The following is a 16,900-nucleotide window of genomic DNA, read 5'->3' on the forward strand; positions in this document are numbered from 1 at the left end:
TACACTAGGGTGTTTTAGAGTAAGTGCTAGGATACTAATATTCAGACACTGTTTTAATTGTTTGCTGCTCTACAGCCCTGTCATGGCTTTAGAGCAACTGTCACACCATATATAACCCTGCACTGCCTGCTGCAGCCAACAGTAGCCAACTTAAAATCTATTCTGTGGTGAGCTCCACATCCTGAATCGGGTGTCTTGAATACATGTTTAAGATATAATATTTTACAATTCTGTAGAGATTGTTCTACCCTTGGTAACAATGCTTTTTTGACATCAGGTTGCTCTATCACCTGAACTATTTGTGTGCCCTCATGTTACATGAGAGCAATTGGCACAGTAAGTAATTAAGAATTATTAGGGGGAGGTGTAAAGCTGTACCAAACTGAATTGGCAGAATGAAAGTTCAGTTCCTTTACACACAGCTAAGTTTCTTTTACCTTCTAGGAGTCAAGATCTAAAAGAGTATGGAAGCCGCACTTTTCTTACTAAGGACCTCTTTTGGACCTTACATGCACAGCAGAACCTATTTTGTTCTGATGCCTGGATATGAGAATCTGAGAAGCAGGGAAATGAGTCTGGATTTCCTGACTCACATTTTTTAAACCTCATTTTTGCTTTTCTAGTAGCAATATTAACAAATGAATCAGCAATGAATCAGCTCACAGCTTGGAGACGTGCATTTCAACTCTTACCATTGTAAAGAGTACAGCCCAGAAAAGACACATCATCAAGTCCAATGTCTCCGGTGAAACCATCTCCTACTATACCTTTCACCAAAATCTAGGAAAACAAGGATTACAAAAGCATTTTTCAGTGTATAGTAGACTTCCACTTCTCATTAAATATTTCTTATTAATTGATAGAGGAGTCATTTGCCATGTTTCTCACTTAAAATGAGATTAAATTTATTCTGGGGGATATAGTATATTTAATGACAATTTACAAAAGTGACCAATTATTATCAGGTTTCACTGGTGGTCACATTAATCATAGTGAACCATAACAGAATGATTGGCTTCACAATGGTGTAAATTCACTGAAACATCATTGTGATATAAAATGATGGCAAGACATTATCATAAGTGGCATATTATGATCACCTCCTTTGGTACTTATTGCAATAACATTAATCATGCTTAAATATAGTACCATTCATGTAAAAAAAATCATAGACTCATACAAATTTCAGTATGATGAAAACAATTAGGCAGGTAAGAAATGAGCTATGGAACCTTTTAAAGAAAAATATTCTACTGCTTCATTAGACTTGTCAATGCTGTATTTGCTTCATTATTTTCTACTGCCAGGGAATAGGAGAAGTTGGTGTTTGTGAAATACTCTCTGGAAGACTAAATAAACCTCCTCTCTTCTGTCTGTGGCTGAGTGATAAATATCTAGCAGGTGATTAGTGAAAGATTTGATAAGAGTATTCTTAGTTTAACTAAATAATAAACCCCAATTTATAAAAATAATAAAGCCTTCTCAAATTACACACTTTGAAAAAAGATATTTTTGCTGATCCAACAGAGTTCAAAAACTGTTATTTCTTTGCCATTGTTTTAAATCCTTATTTTACATGCTACACACACATTCAGTTTCAGAAATGCAGTATAAAATTTCTAATGTTTTTTTTCCAGTTTTTTTTCTCACTTAAGTAAAAAATTCCTACACATTAATGAAGGATAAATAGTGGCAAAAATATGATGGTTCTGCTTCAGAGTACTGTTAGTTCTACTATTTTTGTTGTAATTTATTTATAAAAAAGGTTATATTGAACAAGAACCATTTTTCATATGATATGCACAGAGACCTTTTAAACATTACACTTGAAATTTATTATCCTGTAACAGGAGGGAAAAATACTTAAATGAGGCAAGGAATGGTCTTAACCCTGTAAAAGTAAAAGAATAATATCAGTCTAAATATGTTAACACTGACAAATTTGTTTCTGCTGTTTTGAAGTTGCCTGTGAATTGTAGATTTACTACTGATGCTGACATCACCAGAGTAAATAAAAATGATTACATTTCATTTATATATTATGTCCATTAAACAAAATAAATGAGTATGCCAGAAGAAGACAGGTAAATGTCCCCTACTATGGATATGCTCCAGATGGGCCATTTTAGCACAAAATATATTTCATGTGAACGACAACAATAAATGACAGCAATGCTTTTTATTGCTCTCACAGCAGTATGGGATTCTTACTTTCCCCTCAGGATACCCACAAATATTCTTTACAATATTGCCCCAGGCTTTTGGGTATTTTAGATTAAAATGGGGACAGTGCTACTGGACTGGTAGCAATAAAATAGTTAGGAATAGGAAAATAGTTAGACATAGGAAACAGGACAAACAAAAACATCTACTATTTGGAAAAGCCATGCTAGGAAATTTATTATTCCAAAATGACAAATCTCCTTCCACTGTAAACACACAGCAGTTTAAATATAATTTTCAATTTGTTTTCAAAGTATGAATTATTATCTACCTACAATTAATTACTTAATAATTAGCTCAAATTTAGAAAAAGAGACAGTGAGCTTATTTAATTACACAGCTATTTCTAAGACAAACCCAAATACCCTCGCAACTGCAGTGATTTTCCATGGGATTGGATTGTGCACTTGTGGATGTCTCTGTGGGATGTGCAAGGAGCTTCAGTCTCCAAATCTGCCTGTGCCCATGTCCCCAATCCTGACAGACACACGGGCTGAGGACATCCTTATACAACATCTTCCACCCACGTTTCCTTTAAGAGAGATGCACTTTTGCACCTTAAGCAGGAATACGTTTTTAAAAGGATTAAAAATATTCAAAGTTAGAAATGACAGGACACAGTTCTCTAGGAGGAATTTAATTCAGAATACCCTTATACTGATTATCATTATGATTGTGTTGTTTAAAATCTCCCCATCCACATTATTTTTCTTATATTTATCTAAGCACCTGGGGAGTCTGATACTTTGAAATATAGCATGAACTCATTGGCAATACAAAAAAATTAATAGTGGCATAGTTATACACTTAAAACTGAAGCTAAGACCAATTTCTGAGTTTAGAGCCTCAATACATAGTCTCTCTGCAGCTGTGGTTAAACTTTGACCACTTTAATTAATTTGGCAGACGTAATTCTGAAAACTTCATAAGATATTATAAAGCAACCTCTAGGAAATTCATCTGCTGTGAAACTCATTTCACATCACATTTGTTACTTGAATGAGAATAAATAGCTCCCAATTTCATGTTTTCGGAAGTCTAAGATCCAGACTCAATGAAATCTTTAAAGGTATCTAAAGTACTTGACATAAAGAAAAGAGGGGGAAAAACCCAATTCCATGGAAGCAAACTGCATTAGAATGACACTCCGTATACACAAAAAAATGATCCCTTAAGATTTTGAACAAAATAGGCTTTTGAATAGTGAAGTGATGTCATGACAAGTCTTAATAGAGGAATTACAATGGAGAATATTGTTCTGTACAAATGCTCAATTTTTACAGTGATGCTCATCTCTGTCAATAGCCAATTCCCACTGAAGGTTACCAAAGTAAAATCTTAATTTCTATACAAGCATAGTTTAAGATAGAATAGAATTAATTTCAAAAACTGTGGTGTATTCAAAATTCTGAAGGTTTTCAAATGTCTAGAAAATAGTGATATTAGTTCTAATGTATTCAACTTGTAATTTAGACAAACAGTAATTCAGTTTTATCACAGGACGTGTCAACAGGGTTATTCAGAGATTTGTATTTCTAGTTAGAGCATGGTAATTTAGATTAGGTTTCTATGATGATTTCTGGCAAGAAAGCATTTGATTTGGTTTGAATAGGAAAGAACAGCCACACAAAAAACTTACAAAACATTTTTCCATAAAAAATTTTGTTGCAACTTACTAAAAGTAAAGTCCTCCACATTTCACTGCATACCTCTGAAGTAAACTACCCCTATGTTTTAATGCTAGGGATGAATAAAGAAAATTGTATAATAACTTTTCATCAAAAAAGCAATAAATTTCTTATGAGGTGATGGAACTTTTGTAATTAAAGACAAAGGACAAGCCAGAGAATCAAGCTTCAAGGCTTCATTTTTGTTAAAATATTTTCATCCAATGATCAAAGTCATGTCATAAGTCTTCACTGTAGAATAATTTTTTCAAGAACGCATGAGCATATTCCTGTAATAATTTCTCAAGAAGTACACTAAAAGGGAAACTATTTCCAAGAAAACACAATTCTTTCAGAAAAGGTTTTATTCAAAAAAAAGAGAAATTTAGAATTGATCTTGAGTTTTTGAGTAGTTAGTAATTCACATCAAATAAGATATTGACTGATTTGCTGAGTCCAAGCATGGTGATTTATTCCTCCTTGGCTCTGTTTCTCTGCTTCTTCAGCTGCCATCAAAGGAGTAGGCAGTGTGGACTTGAGATTATTCCCTCAATCTCTCATTTAGGTGTCCACCAGTTGCATTCTGTTTATGTGGCACTGACCTGTTCCTCTGTACCTTCTGCAAAACAGTTTGTCTTAGGAAAAAAATAAAAAAGGATGCCTGGGTTGTCACAGTCTGTTCCAGATTTCCCTCTCTTGGCAGGAATGATTTAGGCAATCAGAGCTGTTATGTGCTGCATGGAACCCAATCACAAGTGGAGACCTGCCATCAGCTTCTGGAGAGATTATCAACACTGGGTCTCCACATCACTTAAATCATACCCACTGAAAAGCTCAAGATCACACTGCCCTTCTGCAAAGCTCATCAGCCCCTTTCTTTCACCACCATTGAAAATGCTTTAGAAATTAATGCCTCAAGACTTCAAAAGTTGAAATAAAGTCCTTTCACACAGGTGTCCAAATGAATTGTTACCAGCATTCTTAAGGTTACACACATCAAATATGAAAAATCTTGTGTCCAATATTTGATGTTTTACAGTGCTTGGTTTACAAGATACTGAAAAACACTAGTTCTAGTTCAGTAAAGCACTTTATCATGCTTTGCTATAAGCTTGTGAACCCTCATGCTGATTTATGATGTTTTTCACAGCATTTCTCTAAAGTGCAGGGATGAATCACATTTCTATCCTGTTTTAGACTATTCAGTAATATTGAAGGAATTAATAACTACATATTCTGGGAGCCTTTACTTTCCTGTATTAAGGTCACAAAACTTCATTCAAGAGAAAAGATCCTGTTGTCACTCTGTAATATTAGCACTGGAAGAATTATTGTAGAAGTACTACATCGTCAGGGCCTAAAAATTTCTGATATTTAGCATGCCCATCTGAGAAACATCTATATAGCAATTATAATTATGAAACTATATTTAAACCACCCAAAGTTCATGATTAGTTTTGACTTAATCTACAAGGATATACAAAGTCTGTTTTCTTTTCTCCCAAACACAGTTTTCCTCAGATTTTATATGTAAATAAATAAAACAAACAAACAAACAAAAAACCAGGATTCTGGCTGAGTTACTATATCAAATACCTGGGACTTATGGTCCTGAAAAAAGTGTCCCACATTGACCAGGATGACTTGTTATGACCTGAGTATTTCTGTCCCTCCCTTTTGTACAGTAGAGCATACCAAGATATAAAGGGCTCCAGAAAAACATCTTCCCATCTCTGTCTAGGGAAGTCTGCACTGGGCTGAACAACTAGACTTTATCTGATCCATGCAGTGCTTACTGCAAAGGCAATTCTTCCATGCTGAGATAAGGAGCATCCTAAGAGGAGGCACTCACTGCTTCCTTTTCAATGCTTGTGAATGCACTTGTGGTAATAAACAGTCAATTATCTGTTCAGCAGCAAATGTTAATGAGCAAAGGGATCACTATTAGACCTTCTGCCTAACGATGTGGACCTTTCCTGACCCAAAGGATTTTTCCTGACTTAGTTATATAGAGTTGCTGCTCCTACATCCATGCATATGGCCTTAACCTCCCAAAGTAAGGAAACAATAACATAGAGATATCACCAGAACATGTGGGTTGACATAAAATCCTGTCTTCATTACAGTTAATGAGAGTTTTGACATATACTTCAGTGGGAGTAGATTTCTACATTGTTTCTTAATTCTGCTATAAGCATACTCAATAAACAGAAAGATTGCAAAAAATATTTTTAAAACTCTCTGCTTGATATAAGGCAATTTCCTTCCTCTATGAAAAAAAATTATTTAAATCTTCAACAAAGTACAGCTTTCCTGTGATCTTCTTGTTATATTTTCAAAGATATTGATATTCCTGTTATATTTTCTAGATCCAGTTAAGCCATGAGATAAAAGTCACTAACATTTTCCTTCTCCTTGAAAAGTCATCCAAGTCTTATTTTCCTGTTGAGCAGTTGCTGAGAAGTAGTATAATAACATCAATAGGAAATGTGAAACAGTACTCTTAATTTTCAGGGAAACATAACTCCTCTCTTACATGATGCCCCTTTAATGCAAATGGCTTAACAGTTTATCAGTGGGCTGTGGGTTCTGAAAGATGGTGAAAACTTTTCATTACTTCAGGTTTTCCATATTTAAAACATGGGCAGAACTTGACAGTTCAGTAGAGAATAGTAAGGCTATTTTTACTTTATGTGATTTCCATTGAGCAGCCTGCATGTAAATATGGACAAAAAAGGTAAAAAGCATTCACCCCGGCCCCCTTCTTTTCTCCCCTTTGAAGAAAAATTGCAAGGAAATGACAAACACGAAATTAAGAATATAATTGTCACTGCAAAAGATATTACTAAAGGTAGATTAGAAATTCTCGTTCCTTGTCCCCTATGTGCATGTTGTGACTTGATGACATCATGACAAGTTTTCCACAGCATATCAATAAAACAATAGCACAAAGAATAAATTGTTTCTATTGTTAGAGTGGATTATCTCTTTAGTATTCTGATAGCACTGAACAAAAGGCCACTATCTTTCCCTAAGACTTGAACTAAGCCCACAAAATTTACTCTGAAGGTTTGTACAATGTATTTTCCTGATTCCTCATGTGATTATCCTGTTTTCACAGTTTTCTATGTTGAGAAATCCATTTATCAAAAATGGCAAAACCATTGTTTAGGAAGGACTTTTTTACAAACTCACACTAGTTATTTTTCAGATACACGGCATTGTACCACACACATTTTCGCATGAAAATTGTCTGTATTTCACTTCACACTATAGGTATTGAATAGTCTTCACTATCAACACAAAGTTCACCACCAACCACAAAGTCTTAAGGTTGTTTTTCACCCCTTCCCACAAGTGCCTTGGTTCCCATGTTGTCCCCTTTATGTGTATATTGTTTCTGACCTAGATTGTGGACTACTTAGGAAACCTGAGCATGAATTGCCCAAGCTAGAGCCTATACAAGCTCTGCATTAAGTATGAACATGAGGTTGACATGAGATACATCATGTTTTGTTCCTGGCCCTCTACGGCCCCTTGAGGCTGGTTGTGATGATGGGGCCTGGTGGAGAGCTTATTAGGACCTACAAGTGCAAGAATTAGAGCTGCCATACCAAAAGGCATTGTCACTTCAACAGGACAGACTTGGACTAATCCACACGATTTAGCCTGACAGAGCAACCTCTGGCACAGTCCAGATACCCTGAAACTGTCTCTGCACATTGCACCTGCAAGGACACATTCTAAAAAGGCATGAGCGTTAAATACAGGTAAGACAACAATTTTTTTGGGTTTGAGTATGTGGTTACTGTTTTTGGTCAGTCAGTTGGTTGGTTGGTCTTTTTCCTTTTTTCTTTAAATAACTTGAGAGATTGTGTAGGCTTTGCCCTGGGCTTAATATAAAAAGTGTGGCCAGCCAGATAAGGGGAGTGATTCTGCCACTCTGTCCACCATGGTGAACCCCCACCTGGAATACCACATCCAGCTCTGGATTCCTCAGCATAAGAACCTCATGTACCAGTAAGAGTAGGTCTAGGGTAGGGCCACAAAAACTGGTCAGAGCATTGGAACACCTCTGCTATGGAAAGATTTGAATTTAGAGAAAGGAAGGATATGTGGAGACCTTATGGCAGCATTTCAATACTTAAAGCTGGCTCATAAGAGAAATGAAGAGAGACTTTTTTCCAAGACTTATACTGACAGGACAAGGGGCAATGATTTTAAATTGAAAGAGAAGAGATTTAGATTGGACACGAAGAAAGACATTTTTTACAATGATGGTGAGAAGTGTGCTGGTCAGGTTGGATGAGAATTTAAGTAACTTTTTATCTGGTGCAAGATGTCTCTTCCCATTCCAGTGCATTTGGATATTTATAGGTCCATATTAGCCAATTAATAAAAACTTGCTCCAGAGCCAACTACATACAAACCTGTGTAGGTCTGCCTGAAACTACAGACTGTACAGTGCCACAGTGAAAACAAAATGAGAATAATTACTGTAAAGAGACTAGAAACCAACAGCACAATGTAAATGTAAAAAACACAGAGTATTGTGCAATACGCAAAGAGGTATCAGGGATGGAAGAAGGCAACATACAGATCAGAAACAAAGAAGAATATTCAGGAAAAGACCTACTGAGATGCAGCAAATGTGTCTAGATATCCATTTATTTGAAATACTATTGGAGGAGCATGGTGGAACAAAAGCAAATGGTAACATTTAAAGGACAGGGGGAAAAAATAAGAAAAAAGAGAATTCCTGAATATTAATCTCAGCAGATTATTAGGGGAAGTTCAAAGGAGAAGAGTAGGAGAAGGAAGATGAGGAGTGATAAATTGAAAATTGAAACTGAAGCTGTTTTTTGAGTGGAAATCCATGCTCTCTAAATCTTTGTGTGGAAATTACTAGCAGAGAATGGATCAAAAGCAATAACATACAAATGATCACAAGTAGGTATTAGACACATAATAAATGTCTTAGAGAAGTCCTTGATAAGTTCAGAGCTGCTTGAACACCAGATTTTAATGAAAAATATGTATCTGACCAACTAAACATTAACAAACTCCTACTGGTATGTCAAAACACACTGAAATGAGGCCCTGAAGAAGGAAGCAGGTAGACAATCAAATCAAGGCAGAAGGCTAACAACACTTGACAAAAACAAACCTGGTTCAACAAGGGCAAAAGTGATTGCAGAAAATCTGAAATCACAGGCAGAATATCAAAAAGAGTGAGCCTCCCAAGGCACCAAGAGCTCTGTGCAGCAGAGTGCCTCACAGTGTGAGCACAGATGTGCAGTGGCAAAGGTGGCTGTCCACAGCTCAGTGTGTGTCACCATGGATGGCATCACCCCAGCAATGCCACGTCCCAGAACACAGGGCTTCCACCACCCAGGCTCTTAGCAGTGTATGGCAGGTGGAAGGCTGTAGCCTCATTATTGTGCTTCTAGTCCTTAAGTGACTTTGCTTCTGATAATTTTCCAAGTTACTTATTGACTTAATTTGCATTTTCTTGTACACAAAGCATGTGTACAAGACTTGTACATATATGTGTGTATACGCAAAACATGTATACAAACTTGTGTACAAAACATTCATCACCAATGAGCTGTAAAACAGGCCTGTGGCATTCACATTCTCTGAAAAAGTTCCTTCGTCCAGGATTTTTCTCCTGGGAAGCTGAGAAGCCTCAGAGAAAAGGAAAACAATCCTTATCTCATTTGCTTCTCCTCTGTTTTGCTCACGTGGAACGTGTTTGGAGATTGTTTACCCACAGGTGATTGTTTCATTGGATTCTGGTGTGAGGTGCTATGACTCTTTGGCCAATCAGGGTCTCTGTGTCGAGACTCTGGAAAGAGTCACGAGTTTTCATTATTATCTTTTTAGCATTGAGTAAGTATCCTTTCTGTATTCTTTGGTAGAGTTTATTATAGTATTTTTAATATAAAATAGTATCATAAAGTAATAAATTGGCCTCCTGAGAACATGGAGTCAGATTAATCATTTCTTCCTTCATCTGAGGGCAACGCAAATACAATACAAATCATCCTAAAGTACTATTTCCTTTTCCTTGGATTGTGTTACATTATGATTTCATACAATACCTCTATTGACTCTATTCAGAAGAATCACTAATGATCTTTCTCTATGAAGCTTTTTTAACACTGTTGATTAGATGTTTCTCTGCTAAAACTCAAGCAACCTTCTTTCTGAAAGGAACACACTTTACCCAAGTGCTCTAGAAAGGGTCAAACATTTCCAATTTTTTTTTCCCAGTTCAATGTTCCAAAATTAAGGGTAAATACACAATTACTTTGATTTGTTTTCTTTCTTCCTGTGCCTTCCACACTAGGAAATAATACTTCTCTTTGGGATAATAAAGAGTAATGCACACTCTTCCAGAGAAGTTGCAGGCAAAGAAGTTTGGTTAAGTTTGATTAGCTACATGCTCTGGAATTCACCAGTATAAGTCCAGAATTTTAACCTGATGCTTATCAATTAATGACTAGAGAAGACTGAAAAATTCACACAAGTCTACAAAGCTATCATTGTTATAAACCCTATTAAAATATTCTCTCTGAGGGGCTGTAAAATTGGATACAAGATCTAAAATTTGTAATTTCCATAGTTCTAAAGCTTGTTATATAGGAAATGAAATTGTATTTATTCTTACATAAAAGATATTATAGCTAACAAAGAAGACTAGTGAGTCATTATCTTGTCTTAAATTGGTAAAAAGGGTATTTAGTTTACTATAAGTCCCCCTGTACTATTCATTTATGAAATATAATTATCACCACTAAAAATGCATGAAACAAAAACACTACATTCTGAAACCTCAAAAATTGCCACTGAGGACACTTTTTTGTTTGAAACAGAACCCCAAATCACTGTAAAAATAGTTTTTAAACTGGAATTCCACCCATTTACCTTTAGAATTCTGAGGTTTTCATTACAGAAATGGCTGGTGGGGTGAGGGTGTTGATCAATCTTCCCATTCCTCAGAAAAGTAATTGCAAGAAACACAAGAATGGCAGAAATAACTGAAGGGTGATTTTTGTGAAGCCACTTATTACAGAGCAGATCATCAGAACCCCCAAAGAACAGCTGCTATCTCATCTCCCTGAGGAGTGAAAAGGAAGAGTGTGAAAAAGCAGAACAGCCTGTGTGACTGTACCCTAACCAGCTTAGTACCTTATGTATGACTTTCAGCACTTGCTATCTCTCTTGACAAGATGAATGACAAGAGCCTGGATGTAAAAGATGCATGTTCACTACATATGTATTTGATATGAAACTGATACGTCACTCATAACAAAAACATAATACAAGTACTTGTATATTAAAAAAAAATAGCACAACAGATAAAAAGAATAGTTGGAGAAAGAATGTTGTTTTATATTTGTGTTCACAGGACATAGTCCTATTCTATATTCATAGAAAATGTATAATTCTAATTTTCAATCAATATTCCATTACTTTTTAAGCTAATACTTAATTAATAAAAAGATTAAAATTATTATAGTGTATTTTTGGGTTACTTTTCTTAACCACTTGTAAAGAGGAAATTGTCAAATGCATTTTATATCTACTTAATTGCAACGTTATTTTGCATTATTTATTTTCTTCTGATTTTGGTCCTTATTTTTCACACTTCAATGGAGAAACTTTTATATTTGAAGGGACAATTAAGGTTTTATATATGATACTTAGAATACTAAACTTTTTAGTAATGAAACCAAATATAGCAGTAATGGTTAACCATGGACTTAAACAATGTACTTCATTTTTAAATTTCATAAGAGCCAATGAAGAAAAATGGAAAACTGACCTTTATAAAATCATCATAAAATTATGATAGACTCACTAATGTACTACTTACACTTTGCAGTATCAAAGATGTATAACCATCTTTGTTTACAGAGATAAATGTATAATCTCCATGAGCAAAAAGGGAATAACTGTATTGGGGTCAAGACAACTATTCTTTTTTTAATAATATGTTCTACAATATAGTAAAGTTGCCCTAGGTCTCTTAAGACAGACATGATAGGTATGTGATTTCTATCATGACAAAAAGGAGACTACAGCGCCCAAGAGGATTGAGATATAGAATTTTTCCATTTTTCACATATCATCATTTCCTTTTCTGTTTCATCAGAAATATGAAAAAAATAAAGCAAGCTAAGAGAGTAAAATTTTTTAAAATGTTAAAATAGAACCTTTGCACCTTCTTCTGAGCAGTAAGTATTTCAGATATGATTATTCCAAAGAAGATAAAAGCAAACACTATTCATCATCAATATGACAGAATTTTGTTTTACTACCGTTTCAAGCATTTATCTAAAGAAAAGACAGGTAAGTACACTTCTCAGGATGAAAATAAATGCAGAACAAGTAAGGAGACAAGGACACTTGACAGTGGGTTTTTTTTTTCAGTTGAAACAAGTATCCTGTAGAATTAAAAGGAATAGTTGATAAGAAATTAATTTTTAACTTGAATTTTTCCAATTAAAAAGTTTGTATAATTTCTTGCAGATAATATCATTTGCAGAGGAAGAGAAACTCTAGATCAATAAAGCTGCAAAATTTTTATAAGCATGTGTATTTGGGACTATTTTTAATACTTGTCAGTAGTAGTAGTTGACAGAGGCGCTTAATTTTGTCTTAGAAAACTGCATTTCTTTTGTTTAAATAGCTTTTGCTCTGAATTTACCTTTTCCTCCTCTAGCTACTCCCATTGTTCTCAATGATGTCACAAGTAACACTTTGGAGTAAAACATCTGATGGAATAGCAACAAATGTCACCATGGTTTAATGGCAGCCAGAACAAAGCTTTCTTGACAAAATTAAGATTCTGAGGCTTATTGGGAGTGGGTGTGAGCCAAGGGAGTCTGCTCTTGCCTATGGGTTTCTGCCAGGGCATTCAATTAAAAGGCCTAGAGTTTCATACCTATAGAGTTCAAAACTTTCAAAAGAGAATTTGACTTTCAAGAGGTTCTCAAATGCCTTTTTTTTCTGCTTTGAATTTTTGGCTGACAATTCCTCCTTTTCCTAGGAGTTGGTGTATAGGCACAATTGTTCATATACTCTCAAAGCTGGCTTCTCATGCTTAGCAAATAAACTGAAAATGTGATTTGGAGGGATTTATTATTTATAGTGATTATTTCTCTGTCTGGGGTCAACAAAAGATCTATTTACATAGGGAGGAAAGAAGAAGAGGACACATCTCAGATCTATGATTATGTCACACATTTAGAAAAGAAAATGCAAAATGAAGGTCTGACTGACAAAGACTTGGACTATCTTTGGTCCTAGAGTCTAATATTTTCTATTCACTAGGAATCTCTGAAAATCCTGTAAGAGCTGACAAGATGGTCTGGTTAGAGACAGAGATTATGAAGCCAAGATTTGTATTTTGACCAGAAAATTATTTAAAAGCTCTATCTTTATTTAGACTAGTTAGTTTTTAGACTTTCATGAAAAAAAAAAAAAATCCACTTTTAAACACTTCATTTGAAGCATTGAGGAGACCTACAATACTTTAAGCATGTAATGTGAAAGCAGTGAAACCCTAAATTTATGGGATATTGGGAACACAGTATAGTAAATATAGAAGCTACAGCTTTAATACTGTTACACAGCCTGGAGACAGCCTGGAGACAGCCTAAAATGCAACTGAGAGGCTGTTCCAATACACATTTCAGTAGAAATACTTCAAATATATTGTATTTAAATACTATGCACTTAAAAGAAAGTTTGGAAAGAGAAAGAAAGATTAGAAAGCAATCAGCACTTGGCAACACAGTAGAAAGGGAACACAACTTGCTCTCTTCAAAACTCCTGAGTTTTGAAGTGTTGTAGATTGTGACACAGCAAACTCCATTATAAGATACACAATACACAATGAACATCAGATCTTGATCTCTTTCTTCAGAATAATCAAACTTACACCTCACACCCCTCAAAAATGACTAAGAGAAATCAAAATTGATCAAAATAATATCTTTGAAATTCCCTGCACAGAACTATGAAAGTATAAGAGAAAACCCTATAACACTAACGTGTGAAAAACATTTCAGTTACTGAATAGACCTTCCCAACTCTCAGGAGGTCAAATACAGGACAGGGAGGTTTATAGCTCTTCAGATAAACCACTAAACAGGGAAGGGGAAAGGGGAAGGGGGAAAGAGGGAAGGGGGAAAAAGGAAAGGGAGAAAGGGGAAAGGGGAAGGGGGAAAGGGGAGGGAAGGGGAGGGGAAGGGAAGGGAAGGGAAGGGAAGGGAAGGGAAGGGAAGGGAAGGGAAGGGAAGGGAAGGGAAGGGAAGGGAAGGGAAGGGAAGGGAAGGGAAGGGAAGGGAAGGGAAGGGAAGGGAAGGGAAGGGAAGGGAAGGGAAGGGAAGGGAAGGGAAGGGAAGGGAAGGGAAGGGAAGGGGCTTTGATAGCATTATGTTTATATGCCTTTATATTTTTACAAAAGATCTTGACAGAAAATGAACACGCTCCTTCCGTGTGCCTCTTTGCATCCACAGTATTATTAATGCCTTTTCTTCCAAAGAGGATATAATTTCTCTTTACTTAAAAGTAGTGTTTTTGGAAATAATAATGAACACTCTAAAGAAAAAAATGCACTATATCAGGTTTAAAAGGAAGGTGGAAGATGTTTCTTTTTTATAATATGGTGTGGGGGAAAGGAGAATGGTAATTTTAGGACCAGTTGACAATCAAGTGAACTAATGTCTCCTCTAATAACCCTGCAGAATATCCCAACTGGAATAAAAAGACCACACATAATCAAAGATAAATAATATATACAATATTTAAAAGAGGAAAATATAAGTCAAGATTTATAGCTGTAACTTACTTTAATGATATATTTCTCTAAGAAATTTTTGACTCTTAGTCTGACCTGGCAGCCAAACATTTTGTATTGATATATTTTCAGGTATTATATAATTTAAAAATTAATTTGTAATTCTTTAAAAGTTAGGCAAATCAGAGGATATTCTTTTGAACAGAATTAATGAATCAAACTATTTCGTAGTAGATTTGGATAAGATTTTTTTCACCAAATCCTTGAAAAAAAAAACTAGTATCCATTTTAAAAAACACATATTCAAAATATTAAAATTAAGTGGTTTAGGGGGAAAAGTCAATATAACACAAGAACAAAAAATATTTTACATATTTCCTCAAAAAATCCTACAAACATATTTTGAAGCAAAAGTGATCAGACAGTTACAAATAGCTTTGAGATTATGCAGTTATTTATACACTGTCAGTGTTTTATGAAGCAGGAAATAAACACTTCAAAACTTAGAAGGATCATACCTGAAATGGCTTAGAACTGCTGATGAGGAGTGTCTGTCTGATCCATCTGTTTCCTTGATTTCCAAACTTGTACCACAACAGCCATCCCTTAGCATTGCTCACAGTTCTTTGGAAGACCGACAGCTTATAAACTTCTTTTCCAAACATATGATAATGGAAGCGGAAAGCGCAGGTTCCATAGCCAGAAGGGTTGAAGAGAGGACTGAGGAGAACTGCTTTATCCTGGAACTGGCGTGGCTCAGAGGACTCCAGGTACAGGTAGTGTCCTCTGGCTGTGCCTGTCGTGTGATCCTTCAATGGGCCTGTGTTAACTGTGGGGGTTGGACCCTGTATTCTGATCCAGTCAAAGTCATCCTCTACATCCTGCTCCCAATTGCACAGCCCATTTTCAAAGTCACACTGCAGGTCAGGGTCTGAAATGTAAAGAGAACAGACTGTCAAAAATAAAAAAGCAATATCAAAAGGGGATGGGGCTTTAATATTTTTTCTTATCCTTGCAAATATTTATTTCCAATATATATCTGTCAAATTGTACTTAATTTATTGAGTAAACAGAACTGGGAGTAAAATTATCCATGTTATTAATTTTATGTATTATTAAAATTAAAGACTGTAAACTTCTTTAACTGAAACAGGTCAAAGGAGTTAAAACTGAGGTTAATTGAATGAAATAAACCACATCATACTGTCTAGTAAGTATATGTGATAAATGATCTAATGTATTTTTGCTTGGCAGATGTAGTCCTAAAAACACATTGGGGTTCAGATCTTTATTATCCTCAATAATATTAACACAATAATTTTACCAAGGCTAAATCAAAGACTTTATAACACAACTGCATTTTTTTATTTGACACCAAGGCAAAATGTATTGATTACTTCTAATATAAAACAATAAAATGTGTCAGAGGTGGTGAGCTTGCATTCCAACTTTGTATCTGCTTTAATAAGCAGTAAGTGACATTATAGTATTTTTTTTTAAATAAAGCTGTTGCGTTTAATGGTGTTTAAAACTGCAACTCAAACCTTATCATAGACCTCAAAATGAGTTATAAAAAAGCTAGGCATTTCACAAGTAGAAAAACTAAGATAAGCTGGAATGCCTTCACTTTCTTTTAAATTTACAGCAGTTTTAAGTTGCTATTCAGCAATTATTGCTGCAGACTGATATCACCTCGAGCATGTAAGGTGCCCCCCATTCTCAAACTGATTGTGATTTGCATAATTCAGTTACCTCAGGAAGTGATAATGCAAATGCTAGTTAATTTTATTTTATACTAATGTTCTTGAGTTCTTAAAATTGATGAATGCATGCTTCAGGGGAAAAACCATCAACAGCACCCTTCAGCACTCAAGGTGAATGTCAAAAATGGGAACGACTCATAGCTTTCCTCAGTACTTTCAAGTGCTTCCTTTGAAGGGGACAAACAGGTTCAGCATGACTCCTATCTTTAGTATAGATATTTTAACTTTTTTTTGATAGGAAGAGTGTAGGTCCTAAGAAGAGGTAGGATATACACTCCTCTCAGTCCATCAGTATGTATCAGTATGTCTGTACTTGTGTCAGTAAAATCAAAGATAGCACCTTGACTTTACATCCTCCCTTTTAAAATAAACTTGTGACGAATGTTCACGTTTTACACAAGATAAAGAAATAGGGTGGCTTTGGATAAAGGAGA

At 35.2% G+C, this 16,900-nt stretch overlaps 1 protein-coding gene across 1 annotated transcript in view; it reads right to left on the reverse strand.

Annotated features, from left to right (window-relative positions):
• The window catches only part of MALRD1 (MAM and LDL receptor class A domain containing 1), a 217,304-nt gene that overhangs the window by 156,945 nt on the left and 43,459 nt on the right, over positions 1-16,900 (reverse strand). The window contains exons 13-14 of the mRNA XM_077191926.1: positions 15,222-15,634; positions 693-780 (exon numbers count right to left, since the gene is read on the reverse strand). Coding sequence (XP_077048041.1) covers positions 693-780; positions 15,222-15,634 — 501 coding nt within the window. The remainder of the gene's footprint in view (positions 1-692; positions 781-15,221; positions 15,635-16,900) is intronic.

Source organism: Agelaius phoeniceus, chromosome 1 (assembly GCF_051311805.1).
Source record: "Agelaius phoeniceus isolate bAgePho1 chromosome 1, bAgePho1.hap1, whole genome shotgun sequence".
In the NCBI taxonomy this organism is placed as follows: Eukaryota; Metazoa; Chordata; class Aves; order Passeriformes; family Icteridae; genus Agelaius; species Agelaius phoeniceus.